Raw genomic sequence first — 13,110 nt, 5'->3', positions numbered from 1 at the left:
CTTGAACTAGAACGTGTTCTGTGGAGAGCAGCAATTACTCTCTGCTCTTACAGGCTGTACCCTGGGGAAAGTCATGGTCACTGAAGTGTCATTTTGATAGGGATCTAGCTGAGTGTGACTTCATAGACTCCATCTCTCTGGGGCTTGGACTTTCCCAAACATGGATATTATTTAACCAGATGACTAAATGAACTGATGACTTACCTACAGACTGTGGTCCTTATCAAGAGTCAGATAGTCCTGAAGTTCAAAGTGGATGCTCACACTGTTCTAACTGGTGTCCAAGAAGCTTCAGAAAAGCTGACTGACAGAACACTACTCTGTTACATGACTACCGTACACCAGTCGTAAATGGTGAACCTGTGACGTGCTAACTAAATGCTCGGCTTCATTTGGGTTTTTAACAGACATCCGTTTTCTGTTCCAGGAGTCCATCCCGAACACCACCTTGTTCGTCACCCTTTCGGTACCTCCTGGGTGTTATACCTTGTATTTGTTTTGATGAGCCCTGTGGATGTCAGAGGTTCAGTGCTTGATAGAAGGCCTTTTGTTGCGTGGTCCCGTGTTTTTCTTATGATCATAGGAGTCCTGATAACTATACAGTCAGCCTGGCCTCGCTGTTGGCATTGACCTTTGGGCACCTGTCACATTTCTCCTCTGAAGCAATGCCTTCCTGTGGAAGCAGGGCTGGATGCACAGCGGCACTCCCCGCTGGGGGAATCTACCTTGCTTATTCCGGATCCTTCTGCCCATAGGATTTTCCCCCTTCATTTACTTACTAGTCGTTTGTGTCCTTGCTTTTAAAAATGTATTCCAGCATCTCTCTATGTAAGCCCAAGCCACGCTGTCTAGTTTTGCTCATGTTAGCACGTTATAAAAATGGGGCTTTGACTTCTGTGGTCCTTAGGCTTTTGCTACTTCTGTATTCCGAGTCACCTGTGCGACTGCAGGAAGAGATGATCGCTTCATTTGTTTGCACTGCTGTAGGATGCTGAGCTGAGTGGTGGCGGCGGCACTGCCCATCTGTCCCTTTGGCTGCTGATTGGCTGGCTGTTTCTTGCCTTTCCCCATCATCCCTGTTGGCTGCTGTGAGCATCATCGTGCGCATCCCTCGTCAACCCGCTGAAAGCGTCTCTCCAGACTATCAGTGGGAGTGTAGCCTTGTACTCACGTCCACGATAGCTCTGTAGGGTCATTCTGGCTTGCTTTCTAGTGTACCTCCATTTCTTCCTCAGCAGGGCATGTGGCCTCACTTTTCTGCATTCTCCAGCTAGTGTTAAAGTGGACTCTTACTGGGGTCCCAGGTGATGAATGAGTTTGAATGCTGTTATTATGTGCACTCGCCATCTGCGCCGTCTGTCTGCAGGCGACCGTGTTTTGCCTGCCTTTTCTCTTGGTCTTTTTCTCTGCATTGTAGGGCTTTTCATTATTCTAGACGCCAGCCGTTTGTCATTATATGCATTGCTTCCTAGCAGCCAGTGTGTAAACAAGCACGTTCAGTCTTTTGATCTCTAAATCCAGGATTCCTATTTGCAAATAAGCCCGTGACTCCACCCGGTGTGTTCAGCCTGTGGCCTGCGGATGGGTTCCTCCCAGGAGTCTGGTGATTATGGACCAACATTGAGAGGCTGGAGAGATGACTCAGTAGTCTAGAGGGCTTGCTGTTTGTCAGAGGACTGCAGTTTGGTTCCCAGCACCCATGTGGCTTACCTGTAATTCCAGCTCCAGGCGATTAAAGGCCCTTTATATGGCCCTTGTAGATACCTGCACACACAAGCATGTACATACATAGTCTCAGTCTCTCTCTCTCTCTCTCTCTCTCTCTCTCTCTCTCTCTCTCTCACACACACACACACACACACACACACACATTTTTAAAAAATATTAAATTTTTTTTGCAGTTTTTTAATTTGATGGCACCATTCCGGAGGGTGAGCTTCTTGGATGACAACATTGTTTTGTGCTGTCAGAAGGTTGGATGCTCAAGTTAGACCCTCTGCTTCATTAGAATAGTCTCCAGTCTTTACCTGAAGCGACAGTGGCTACCACTCTATAAAAGTCAGCATGTTCGTGTCAGAAGATGGTGTATGCTGATAACCCTTCCAGTGCAAGGGCTTTTCCTGGTTCACCATCCCACAGCCTAGCTGTAAATCACAGGGCTAGGGAAGATCAACACAAGTGTTTGTTTTAAAGGCTAGAATTTTATTAAAAGTATGTAGATTAATTTTTTTTTTAACCAGGTAGACACTGAGTCTCAGGCTGTGCCTTGGGAATTTCACGTATTTTATTATCTGTTAATTTTTTTTTAATCTCTTCCATGATGATCACTTGCTGGAGAACCTGGGGTGCAGCCTGTGAGTTGTGGGAGGGGTGGGAGTGGGGTTAGGGGATCTGTACCAGGCCCGAAGAGGTGCCGCAGAGCTACAGGGCTGGGCAGTGGAGGGATGGAGAAGTGTGATTAGACTCCAGCACAGTTTCACGGCCAGTCTGCATGCAGGGCTTGGCTGGCACCATGGCTGGGAGTTTGGAGATGGGGGGTCTCAGAGTTTTGGCCTGACACGAGATGAGTGGTCATGTGGCATTTCATTTACCAAGATGGGAAATCCCTGTGCAAACAGCTCCGGGGTTTTTGTTGTTTGTTGAATTGATTTTTCTTTCACTGGAGCGGGAGAATCCCAGTGATTTCCGACATCCCAGATTTCAAGCGTACGTTGGACATCCACATGGAGATGTTCTCTAGGCAGCCGAATGTAGAAGTCTGGCGGTAGGTAGGGAGATGGGGCTGGAAAACAGCACGTGGATAGCATAAAGTTCAGGTTGTGGGTGGAGGAGAGGCTGCCCCTAGGATAGGAGAAACCCAGGAGACTAGGAAGAAATATCAAGGAAACAAGCTGTCGGGGCAACATAGTGCAAGAGGAGGGTTTGCAGAAAGGCTGGCCATAACTGCCGCTCTAATGAAGCCCAGTGGATAGGGGCGGCTAACATGGAAGGGAAAAAACCTTCAGTGGCCTTGAAGAGCAGATAGATGGGAGAGTGGGTAGAGATGGCAGGCTAGGCAACATTTGGAACTGTGTTGTGTTGCTGTAGAGGAAAGAGATGGCATAGATGTGCTTTGGGGTAGGGGATACTGCCACATGTGAAATGGGATGGTTCAGAAAGACCTTACAGCCAGGGGAGCTGAGACAGGAGCCATTCAGGAAGTAGACTACCTCACAGGGGTGCAGGCAGCTCACCCCACTAACACAGGGGACTATGGAGTGTTGCCAGGTACAGTAGCGATCCTGTATTCTTCTGGTGACTCCCATCCTTCACCCCAGAATACAGAAAGCCAAGATTAGAGTAGATGAGAAGACAGGTATTGAGAAGAGTTCTGGGTACTCCGGTCAGGCTCACAGCATAGCTCTTTACATCTTCACATCTTTACATCCTGCACAGATGTTTGAAAGCATTATTGTCACCAGAAAAAGTCTTTACGTTGTGAAGAATGTGTGGATAAAGCTAGGCGTAGATAGTGCTGGGCAGTATAGGATCAGCTACACAGATTCTGGGACTGGGGTGGAAGCTGTAATTAGCCTGGAACTGCTTGTGCTTGTGCTAAGAAAGCAAACAAGCCGGGCGGTGGTGGCGCACGCCTTTAATCCCAGCACTCGGGAGGCAGAGCCAGGCGGATCTCTGTGAGTTCGAGGCCAGCCTGGGCTACCAAGTGAGTTCCAGGAAAGGCGCAAAGCTACACAGAGAAACCCTGTCTCGAAAAACCAAAAAAAAAAAAAAAAGAAAGCAAACAAATACACATCAATTTCAAATGCTGGGATGGACAAAGGCAGCCACAAAGTTGACAGGTACTCAAGGTCCAGACCACCAGCCATACTTGTTGATGGTGTGTGTGTGTGTTCACTTGACACACTGGTGAAGCATGATGCTTTCCTTTCTGTGGTGGTTTAAAAGACCGTGGCCCCCATAGGCTCACAGGGAGTGGCACTATTAGGAGGCATGGCCTTGTTGGAGTAGGTGTGGCTTTGTTGGATGAAGCGTGTCACTAGAGAGTGGGCTTTGAGGTCTCAGAAGCTCAAGCCAGTTCTCTTCCTGCTGCCTGCGGATCCTGATGTAGAACTCTCAGCTCCTTCTCCAGCACCATGTCTGCCTGCATGTCATACTTCCCGCCATGATGATAATGGACTAAACCTCTGAACTATAAGTGAGCCCCAATTAAATGTTTTCCTTTATAAGAGTTGCTGTGGTCCTGGGGTCTCTTCACAGCAATAAAACCTTAACTAAGACAGACACTTTCCTAGCCCACCACCCAGGGCTCATGAGGAGAAAAATATCCTAAGAGCTGTAACGGAAGGTCATTTTACAGAGCAGCTGACTGGCGCTCCTCAAAGCAGGGGATGCCTGGGCATTTTCGCCGTCAGGAGGCACCTGAGCAGCCGAGATGCCTAATCTAGTATCCTTGATAGGATGCAAAGACAGAAATAGGACACTGGGGAGAAACTGTCAGTATAAAAGTTTCGTTTTTATTGAGATAATTATGTCTTAGTAATCCTTTTAAGAATGCAGTGAGAAGATTCATAAAGGGATTTTGGGAGTACCTCACACCCTGTAGGATGGCTGCTGTTAGGACGAAATGTTGGCAAGCATAAGGAGATATTGAACCTTTGTGCCTTGTGGGTGGAGATCCTGTAGCTCTGGAAACAGACGTGGGAATGGAAGCCCCCATCACTAGTGGGAAGCTCTCACAGGCTTCTGAAGGATGGAGGACAATGGGGACACTTGAATATATCGGGAGGAGCTAGGGGTTCACCGGTCCTAGGTGCTAAGTGCCTCTGGCTGGTATTTTAACTTTCTCTTTTTAGCAGTAGCTTGGTTATAGTTCTTTGTGAAATGTATTCTGGCAGGTACTATGGGTAACTGGAAATCCCCCAGACATAAGTTTGCTGTAGGTATTAGCCACAGTGGGAGTGTGGGGTAAAGGGAGCTGAAATACTCCCCAGACTTGTTGGTACCCACTGAACAAGCCCAGTTTGGAACCTAGTAACACTGCAGATGCTGGGTCCGGTGATGCATAATGTAGTCTCTGTGGAGACTTAGAGATCCCGGGAACTCACTGACCAGCCAGTCTAGTGGAGATGGATAGCTCCTGGTTCAGTGAAACACTGTATTCCAAACAATTAGTTGGAGAGTCATTGAGGAAAACAAGCTGTGTTGACTCCTGGCCCCCACAAGCCGTGCATGGGAGAGTAAACCTGTACATACATGAGTGCACGTACACATACCTGCATGACCCACACACATGAAGCTGAGGAGGAGGATAACTGAGAAGGAAAAAGAAAAAAAAGAAGTGGCAGCCCAGAGTTATCAATCAGTGGCTGGCTTACAAACCCTGGCCTCCTCCACTGGGGAGAAATATCTTAGAAGGGGTCACACTGGCGACTGTGGGGGAAACCTTCACAACCTCAAAGGCAGGGAGACCTCACACCGTCATCCCACAAAGCCAGGAAGCAAACCACAGAAAGAGCCCCTCCGCCATCACCCGCTGAGGCAAGCTGGCTTCTACCCTGTAACATCCCGCCTGAGCCTTGCTGTCCTCATAAAATATTAAAACCACAAATCCTGTCCCAAGTCGTCCCCAGGAGATCGGGGCCTGGTGTTTTCTTCCTAAGTAATTCCACCTACTCATTTATCAAAAGAAAATTGAATTCGGCTTTTGTTTATCAGCATCCATCTTCCCACTGGGGTTTATTCTTTAGAGCAACAGCAAAATTCAACTTCCGAGTTTAAAGACTAGCGGGCAGTGAGAATAGTAAGGAAAGGACCTTCTGGTGAATTGGAACCCCAGATCCTCTGCTCTCTTGACTTGTGGACTTGGGTGAGTTACTGAACACCCCCAGCGCCCCGTTTCACCATTTCTAAACGCATCTGTAGATACCATCTATATCAAAGGGTTCTTATGAACGTTGGATGCACTCATCCACGTGAAACACTGCACATACCCCTTGACCATGCAGGTGGTGCCAGGTACTCATGCCCCTCCCTGCGACTGTACATGGAAATGTCTCTTGTGAATGTTCTCTTTTGTATGAGTTGTACTTTTCTGTCTCGGGGGGTGGGGTGGTGGTGGTGGTAAGACCTCGACCATTGTCACAGCTTCATTAACTTGGTAAGCGTTGGAACAGCCCCTAGATCCCATATTGTGTCCTAGGTAGGATTAAAGTGTATTAGCTGTAATTAGTGACATTGCTGGAAAAAGCCACCAACTGGCCTTTCTGTTCCCCTTCAGGAGATCACAGGTCCTGCCAAGTGCTGCCGGATGAGTTGGCATCTGGCAAGTCCATCTACACACAACTTGAGAAGTTAATCAAGAGTTTTAGTTGCTTCTGAGACCCATTCATGAGTCAGTCTCTTTAATGCAAATGGGCTTTTTCCACCGACCATGCACCAAGGGCCAGGAACACTGCAGTAAATGGGGGAGAACAAAGGAAGCTCCCCTTTCCAAAGAAAGGCTCGCCACTGAGATCAGCTTCCTGTTGCTGCAGGAACAAATGGCCACAGTGCCAATGCCCTAAAACAGTGTTGTTTCCATCTCCTCCTTTTGTGGTTCTAAGGTCAGAGTCTGATACAAATCAGGATGTCATCAGGGGATACACTCCTGGAGGCGCTAAGGAAACTTGTCTTTTACAGTGTCTTGGCTGCTGCCTAGCATCTTTATATCTCTCCCCAACTTTCCTGCCTCATGGATGTTTGTGGCTATCCAGAACCTGCTGGATCATCCAGGGTCTTCCCCCGCATCTCAGAGAGAGCAAACAGTGACCTCACTTCCTGTTGGCCATGTCATCCAACAGATCCAGAGTTGCACTTGTTAGGATGCAGACACATAAATGCTTACCACATCTTCCAAAACACAAGCCTGTATTTTGAGTGAGTTTTCGTGAGTTGATCAGTTGCAGTCCTCCACCACCCAGGACATGATACATTACACAAAATAAAAAGTTCCAGAGACCCGCGGTCAAGTTGTTACATGACTTGAACAATTCAGGTTTGGTTGAAAATTGACATTGGGATGACATCTGTCTCCATTTGGTCTCAATTTGTCCCTCCACCCCTACCCTCTCCTAAGTCAGTTACTTCTCACAGACACACATATTATGGTGTGCCTGTATATACATGCACACAAATATATTTTCCCAAAGTTGCAAGTCAATATCCTGCCAATAAAGTGTGTTAGACTTGTTTTGCCCTTTGCCCGTCTATGGGTATATTTTGAATTTTGTTTGTTAATTAAATCCTTGTGTCTTCAGTCTCACATTTAGACTAGCAGTCCCCTAGTTTCTATATTAATTTTTATTAAGATATTTACTAATCATTAAAACAAAGTAAATGTTGTTATTACTCATTTTTAAATAGTATTTTATTTTTTGAGATTTTCATATAATATGTTTGGATCATGCTCACACACACTCCAGCCATCCTCTCCATCCTCCCATCCCTTCTCACCCAACTTTAAGGTCTCCTCCTTCTCTTCCTCTTCCTCCTCCTCTTCACCCATGGATTCCAGTTTGTGTTGCTCAACAGATTTGGGAACCATAGTCCTGGGTAAAGATCCTGGCTCCATAGCTACACAAACCACTCTTATCTCTGATTCTCAGTCTCCTAAAAGATGCTGCCCAGAGTGGTGGCTGTTCCCTGGGTTAATGATGGGTGCCATGTGTCTATCAGGTATCAGAATTTACTTTTCATCACAGGGCATCTTATACTCTTCCATTTACAACCCCATCCCACTGGAGAGCAAGTTTGCATACGAATGGGATCCTTTATTTTTACATGAAGGATTAAACGTTTCCTTAATATTTGGTTCTACAGGATGAAGAGCGTCTTCAACATTTCTCAAAGTTGATTGATACTTTTATTTTATGATCATCAGTGCCGAGACCACTGCTTCACATACATTATACAGAATAGCAGAAGTGGCGGGGGTGGGAGACATGTCTGAAATTGCTGGAGATTCTGTTGGGATTACCACACCTGAGTTTATTACCAATGTTTTGTGAGGCTCAAGTTAGCCACTCAGCATTTTAAAAACCAAGCATGATACAGCATTCTAACATGGTACAACCCTACAACCCAAAGTATGCTAATTTGGAACTTCCATGCAGAGAGGGCTGACAGTGGGAGACTGTTGAGTGTGTCCCCGTCCCTCCCCCCAAACAAACCATTCTGTTTCTCTAAAAACAGTGGATTCTGTATGGGTAGGACGAATACATCAGTTCAGTTGAGCTGAGGGCTTTGGGCAGCCTTGATTGGGTTTGTGTGGTGCGCTGCATGTGTACAGAGAGCCAAGGCTGCAGGGAGTCCTGTGAGGACCACTCAGGCTATTACCTACTTGATTCTGAATTACCTTTTGGTTGCACATTCATGAACCTTTTATTGTTGCCAAATGTGTCATGAAGGGTTGATGCAATGCTCCTAGGTTCCCAACTGACAGTTTAAAAAATGTGGGTCCTAGATAGAACATTCTGCCTTTGTTATTGTTGTGCTTAGAAATTTGACCCAGGGAGTAACCTTGAGACAGTTAGTGGCTTGGTTTTCTGTGTCTTGGCTCCATTTGGAAGCCTGTGAAAATCACTTGAAAATTGTGTGTGTGGAGGCGGGGGTGGGGGGTGGGGGGATAGGGGCTGAGGAGGATGCACAGGTGGAGAGGGGGAGGGTGCCTTGGTACCTGGCCCTTTCCTGGAGGCTCTGATACAATCAGCAGAGGAAGAAAGGATTAGGAAGCAGTACTATCTCCCACAAGGGAGAAAGAGTTTATTTGGCTTCATAGTTTGGAGGGGCATGGTCCATCATGGTAGGGAAGCCAGGGCACCAGAAGCAGCTTGGTTTGTGACCTGACCAGGAAGGAGGGAGGGCAATGCTGGGGCTTAGCTGCCTCTCTCCTTTTTCTCTTTGTATTGAGTCCAAGATGCCAGCCCATGGATTGGTGGTACCTGTATTCGGGGTAGATATTCCCTCAACTAAATCTCTTTGGGAAAAAACACAAACATACCTAACACATCCCTGTGCCTCATTAATGCTCCGAGGGTTTTTCAGTCCAGTAAGATTGACAATTTAAACTACCCACCGCAAGTACACTCCTTGTCAACTTGACACCCAAACACAGCACTTAAACCGTAACATTTTACCCCTGGCCCCCGTAGGCTCGTGGCCATCTCTTAATGCAAACTGCCTTCGTTCCAACTTTGGAAGTCTTCTTAGTCCTATTTCAACAGTGTTCAAAGATCCAAAGTCTTTTAAAAGACCCGAGACAAAGCTTAACCATGAACTCCTGTAAAATAACAGAACAAGTTGAACACTTTCAGTATATGATAACACAGAGCAGGGCAAGGTAAGATCCCACCAAAACAAGACGGAAGCCCGGCTAGACAAACAGCAAGTTTTGCACCTCCATGTCCAGCACCTGGGGCTCTTGATGGCGTCTGAGCTTCCGGTTTTGCCACCTGCAGGATATGCAACTTTTCTCGCTGTGCTGGGTGCCTGCCACATTCCTTACCAAATGCGGCATGTTTCCAGCTTCTCCAGTATCCTGTGCTGTGACTTAGCAGGAAGCTGTGTTTTTATAAAGCTTTAGGCTTTGAGCATGCACCGCGGTACCTTTGCTAATGTTGATGCAGAAGGCCGTTCAGTAGAGAGCTTTGGTTGGCTGGGCAGCAACTGATTTAAACGACGATCCGTTCCTGTTTTAAATCAGTTTGGGAATAGATAGGTCAGTAGCAGACCTGGTATTTAAGTGGAATCCCCTCTGAGTCTCACTTCTATTTCTGCTATTGTCCATGACCTTGACTTTGAAAGAGATGCCCACTGTGATGGTTTTCACTGGTCTTGTCTGACAGAGACATCAGATGTGTGAGCTACAAGGTATGGACCAGAGGTCCTCTGATTACAGGTCTTCACCTCTCAGAAGAACTTTGTGGAAACTCCACCCTCTTGGACATTATGTACATTGTATGAATGGCTTACAAGCATTTTCTTCTTCCCAGGTGATTTTAATCTCCTAATGTGGAAATTCATAAGTGAGAAGACAGGTATTATTCTTCCGAGCCTGAATACGGTGGAAAGTGTCATATTCATGCCTCCATGAGTCAGGTGCACGGCTTTCCTCTGTAACTCTGAACTCATAGTGTAAGATGAGAACTCTGTCAGGAGGACAGAGGGGTTTGGGCCCAGCATCTTCTCCTTGTTCCTTCTATAGTTTGGAGGCATCTCCAATGAGTAGAGGGATTGAATATTGATTTTTCTGCCACAAGAACATGTGTGCATCTGCCACCCCAGAAGAGTGGCATTCCTGAAGTATGGGTTGCGCCTGTATGAGTGGTGTTCTTCTCTATTTATTACTTCCCAGATTGACATCAGATTTGTGCTGTATCTGTTGTTTTAATAAGCTGTGTTTGGGGATAGTTGTTTTAATAAGCTGTGTTGTGGCATAGCTTTAATGTGTATTTTGATCTGTACAACAGACATGTCTTTACATATATTCTCAATTATATGCCTTCCCTGTCTCTCTGCACCCCAAATATCCACTATTCCTGTGTCTCCATAGATTTTTTTTTTTCTTTTCCAGAATGTCATATAGTGGAATTGCTATTGAAGAACTAGTTAGGGGACATCAAGGCAGACTGTTCAGGGGGTCCTGCAGGGGAGTTTTAGAGTCCGGAAGACAGAGTTGAGCTTCCCATATGAGGATAAGTGGGAGTACACAGCTAGAGAGGAGGAGGAAATGTGGGTGATCCAGATGAGTGGACCTAACCGGCTTCTTGCTGAAGGAGGCCAGGTGACCAGACATCACGTGCAGCATCGTGGGGGGCGAGGAACCTGACCAGGTGTGGGGCGGAGGATCTTGCTAACACTGGGACATACAAAGATGGACACAGAAGCCACAGAGAACAGGGTTTGCAGGGTCCTCAATAAAGTTGGCTCAGAGGAGCTCCATGTCTAAATCCACATGCCCAGCCTTTCTGGCCTCAATGCCTGAGTTTACTACTAAGAGGCATCTGCAGTTCCTCTCACTCGTTCCTGATCACTTAAGTATTCCATCGTCAGGTAGACAGGTTTATCTGGTTTCCCAGTTTGGGCAATTATGCATGAAGTGGCCTGACTATCTAAGTACAGGTTTTGTGTGGATACCAGTTTTACGGTAAAGTTGTAGAGTTATTGGTGCAGAGCATTCTTAAAACCTCTTAACTAATTTCTCTAGTGCTAACGTAGTACACTGGGTTGTCAGAACTAATTAACACGAGCACATTGCTGTTTTCTCTCTATTTTACCATCCGACTCAGGCTACCACGTTGCATTAGTAATACAGTAATTTGAATTTGAGTTGTTTATGGAAGTAGTTTAGACGTGTTATATCTTTTGCTAATATCTTCAAAATCCCCAGCATATGATAGTGTAAACCTATCAGCTATAAGGGGCCGGTATTCTATCGTCAAGTGAGCATTTTAATTATAAGATCGATATTTTGAGCGGTTTTTTTAAGTTCGCGTCTGGCTTTGGTAAAACGTGCAGCTCATCGAGTGCATGGAGAGGGTCTGTAGGCTTTGGTTACAAGATGTTGTTTCTCGGCCACACTGGAGCTTGCTAGAAGGTCATTTTAAGGATGAGTATTTCAAGGGCCTGGAGGAGACTAGTCCTAGGAGCTGTCATTGCCTAATTTTTCAAATCTGTCAGAGGACAAGGTGTTCAGGTAGCTAATGAGCATCTTTAAATGTTCTTCTGGCAGAAGGACTCCATGAAAGATGACAGAAGAAGTCATTGTCATAGCCAAGTGGGACTACACGGCCCAGCAGGACCAGGAGCTCGACATCAGGAAGAACGAGAGACTGTGGCTGCTGGACGACTCCAAGACGTGGTGGCGGGTGAGGAACGCAGCCAACAGGACAGGCTATGTGCCGTCCAACTACGTGGAGCGCAAGAACAGCCTGAAGAAGGGCTCTCTGGTGAAGAATCTCAAGGACACGCTAGGTGAGTGTCCACGCCCCACCTGGAATAGCTAGGCCATGGCTGAAGCCAGAGGACAGCATTGCTGCTTCAACGTGTGTGTGTGTGTGTGTGTGTGTGTGTGTGTGTGTGTGTGTGTGTGTGAGAGAGAGAGAGAGAGAGAGAGAGAGAGAGAGAGAGAGAGAGAGAGAGAGGATGCTGTGTGTGATATAGTGTGTGTGAGTGTGGTGTGTATAAGCATGGTGAGTGTAGTGTGTGTATATATGTGGTGTATAGGGGTGTGATGTGGTATGGTATGTGTAAGTGTGTGTGTGATGTGATGTGGTGTGTGGTGTATGGTATGTGTAGTATGTGTGGTGTGTATAGCGGTTTGATGTCATGTGTGTGTGTGTGTGTGTGTGTGTGTGTGTGTGTGTGTGTTGGGGTGGGCGTTAATATTGACAGCCTCCTATTTGGGTTTTGTACAGAGATCAAGTTAAAGGCTCTGTTTGTTTATCATTTTCTGGATAATTTAGAGAGTTTGGCGTCGTAGGTGAATCGACACTTCTGTATACTGTGGATCCCTACACAGCTGTCTCCTTGCATCCAAACTCTAGAAGACCCTGACTTAGACTCAGGACCAGTTTCATAGCTTTGCCTTACCCGTCAGTGCACCAGCCCTTTCCCCTTACAAACTCACGCGCATTGGCCTTTGTACACACTGAAGGAGAAGGCAGGTACATTTGGGTCTGTTTTTGTTTGTTCCTGTCGTAGGCGACAGGATATTTTATACCACAGTTTCAGGCAGTTAGTTGATGTGTAGTTTTGGTGCTGAGCAATGTGACATCGGAAGCCTCCCAAATGGACTCTTCCACAAGCCCTGTTCAGTTATGACATCCTCTGGTCCTTCCTGCCTCTTTTCTTCCCCTGGTGTATCAGCTCACTTCCTGTCGCTGTAACAAACTCCTTGGCGGTGGGTTACTTTATAAAGAAGAAGGCTTAATTTGGCTTACATGAGGTCAAGTGGCTGTATGTGTATTGCCTTTTTGGCAAAGTTTCAATGTGGTAGAGGTAAGATCCATAAAGGTAGTGGCAAGAGACTTGGGGAGGTAGAGAACTGTATGTGTGTGTGTTGATGTTGTTCCC

General features: G+C 46.4%; 1 protein-coding gene across 3 annotated transcripts in view; it reads left to right on the top strand.

The window, feature by feature from the left end:
* The window catches only part of Nck2 (NCK adaptor protein 2), a 132,515-nt gene that overhangs the window by 86,949 nt on the left and 32,456 nt on the right, over positions 1-13,110 (top strand). For all 3 annotated transcript variants that reach the window (XM_076557331.1, XM_076557332.1, XM_076557330.1), the window contains one exon: positions 11,768-12,009. In XM_076557331.1, the coding sequence (XP_076413446.1) occupies positions 11,784-12,009 (226 nt within the window). In that variant the 5' untranslated portion in view covers positions 11,768-11,783. The remainder of the gene's footprint in view (positions 1-11,767; positions 12,010-13,110) is intronic.

The sequence above is a fragment of the Peromyscus maniculatus genome, chromosome 21 (genome assembly GCF_049852395.1).
Source record: "Peromyscus maniculatus bairdii isolate BWxNUB_F1_BW_parent chromosome 21, HU_Pman_BW_mat_3.1, whole genome shotgun sequence".
NCBI lineage: Eukaryota > Metazoa > Chordata > Mammalia > Rodentia > Cricetidae > Peromyscus > Peromyscus maniculatus.
This window is presented reverse-complemented; position numbering and strand designations above follow the sequence as displayed.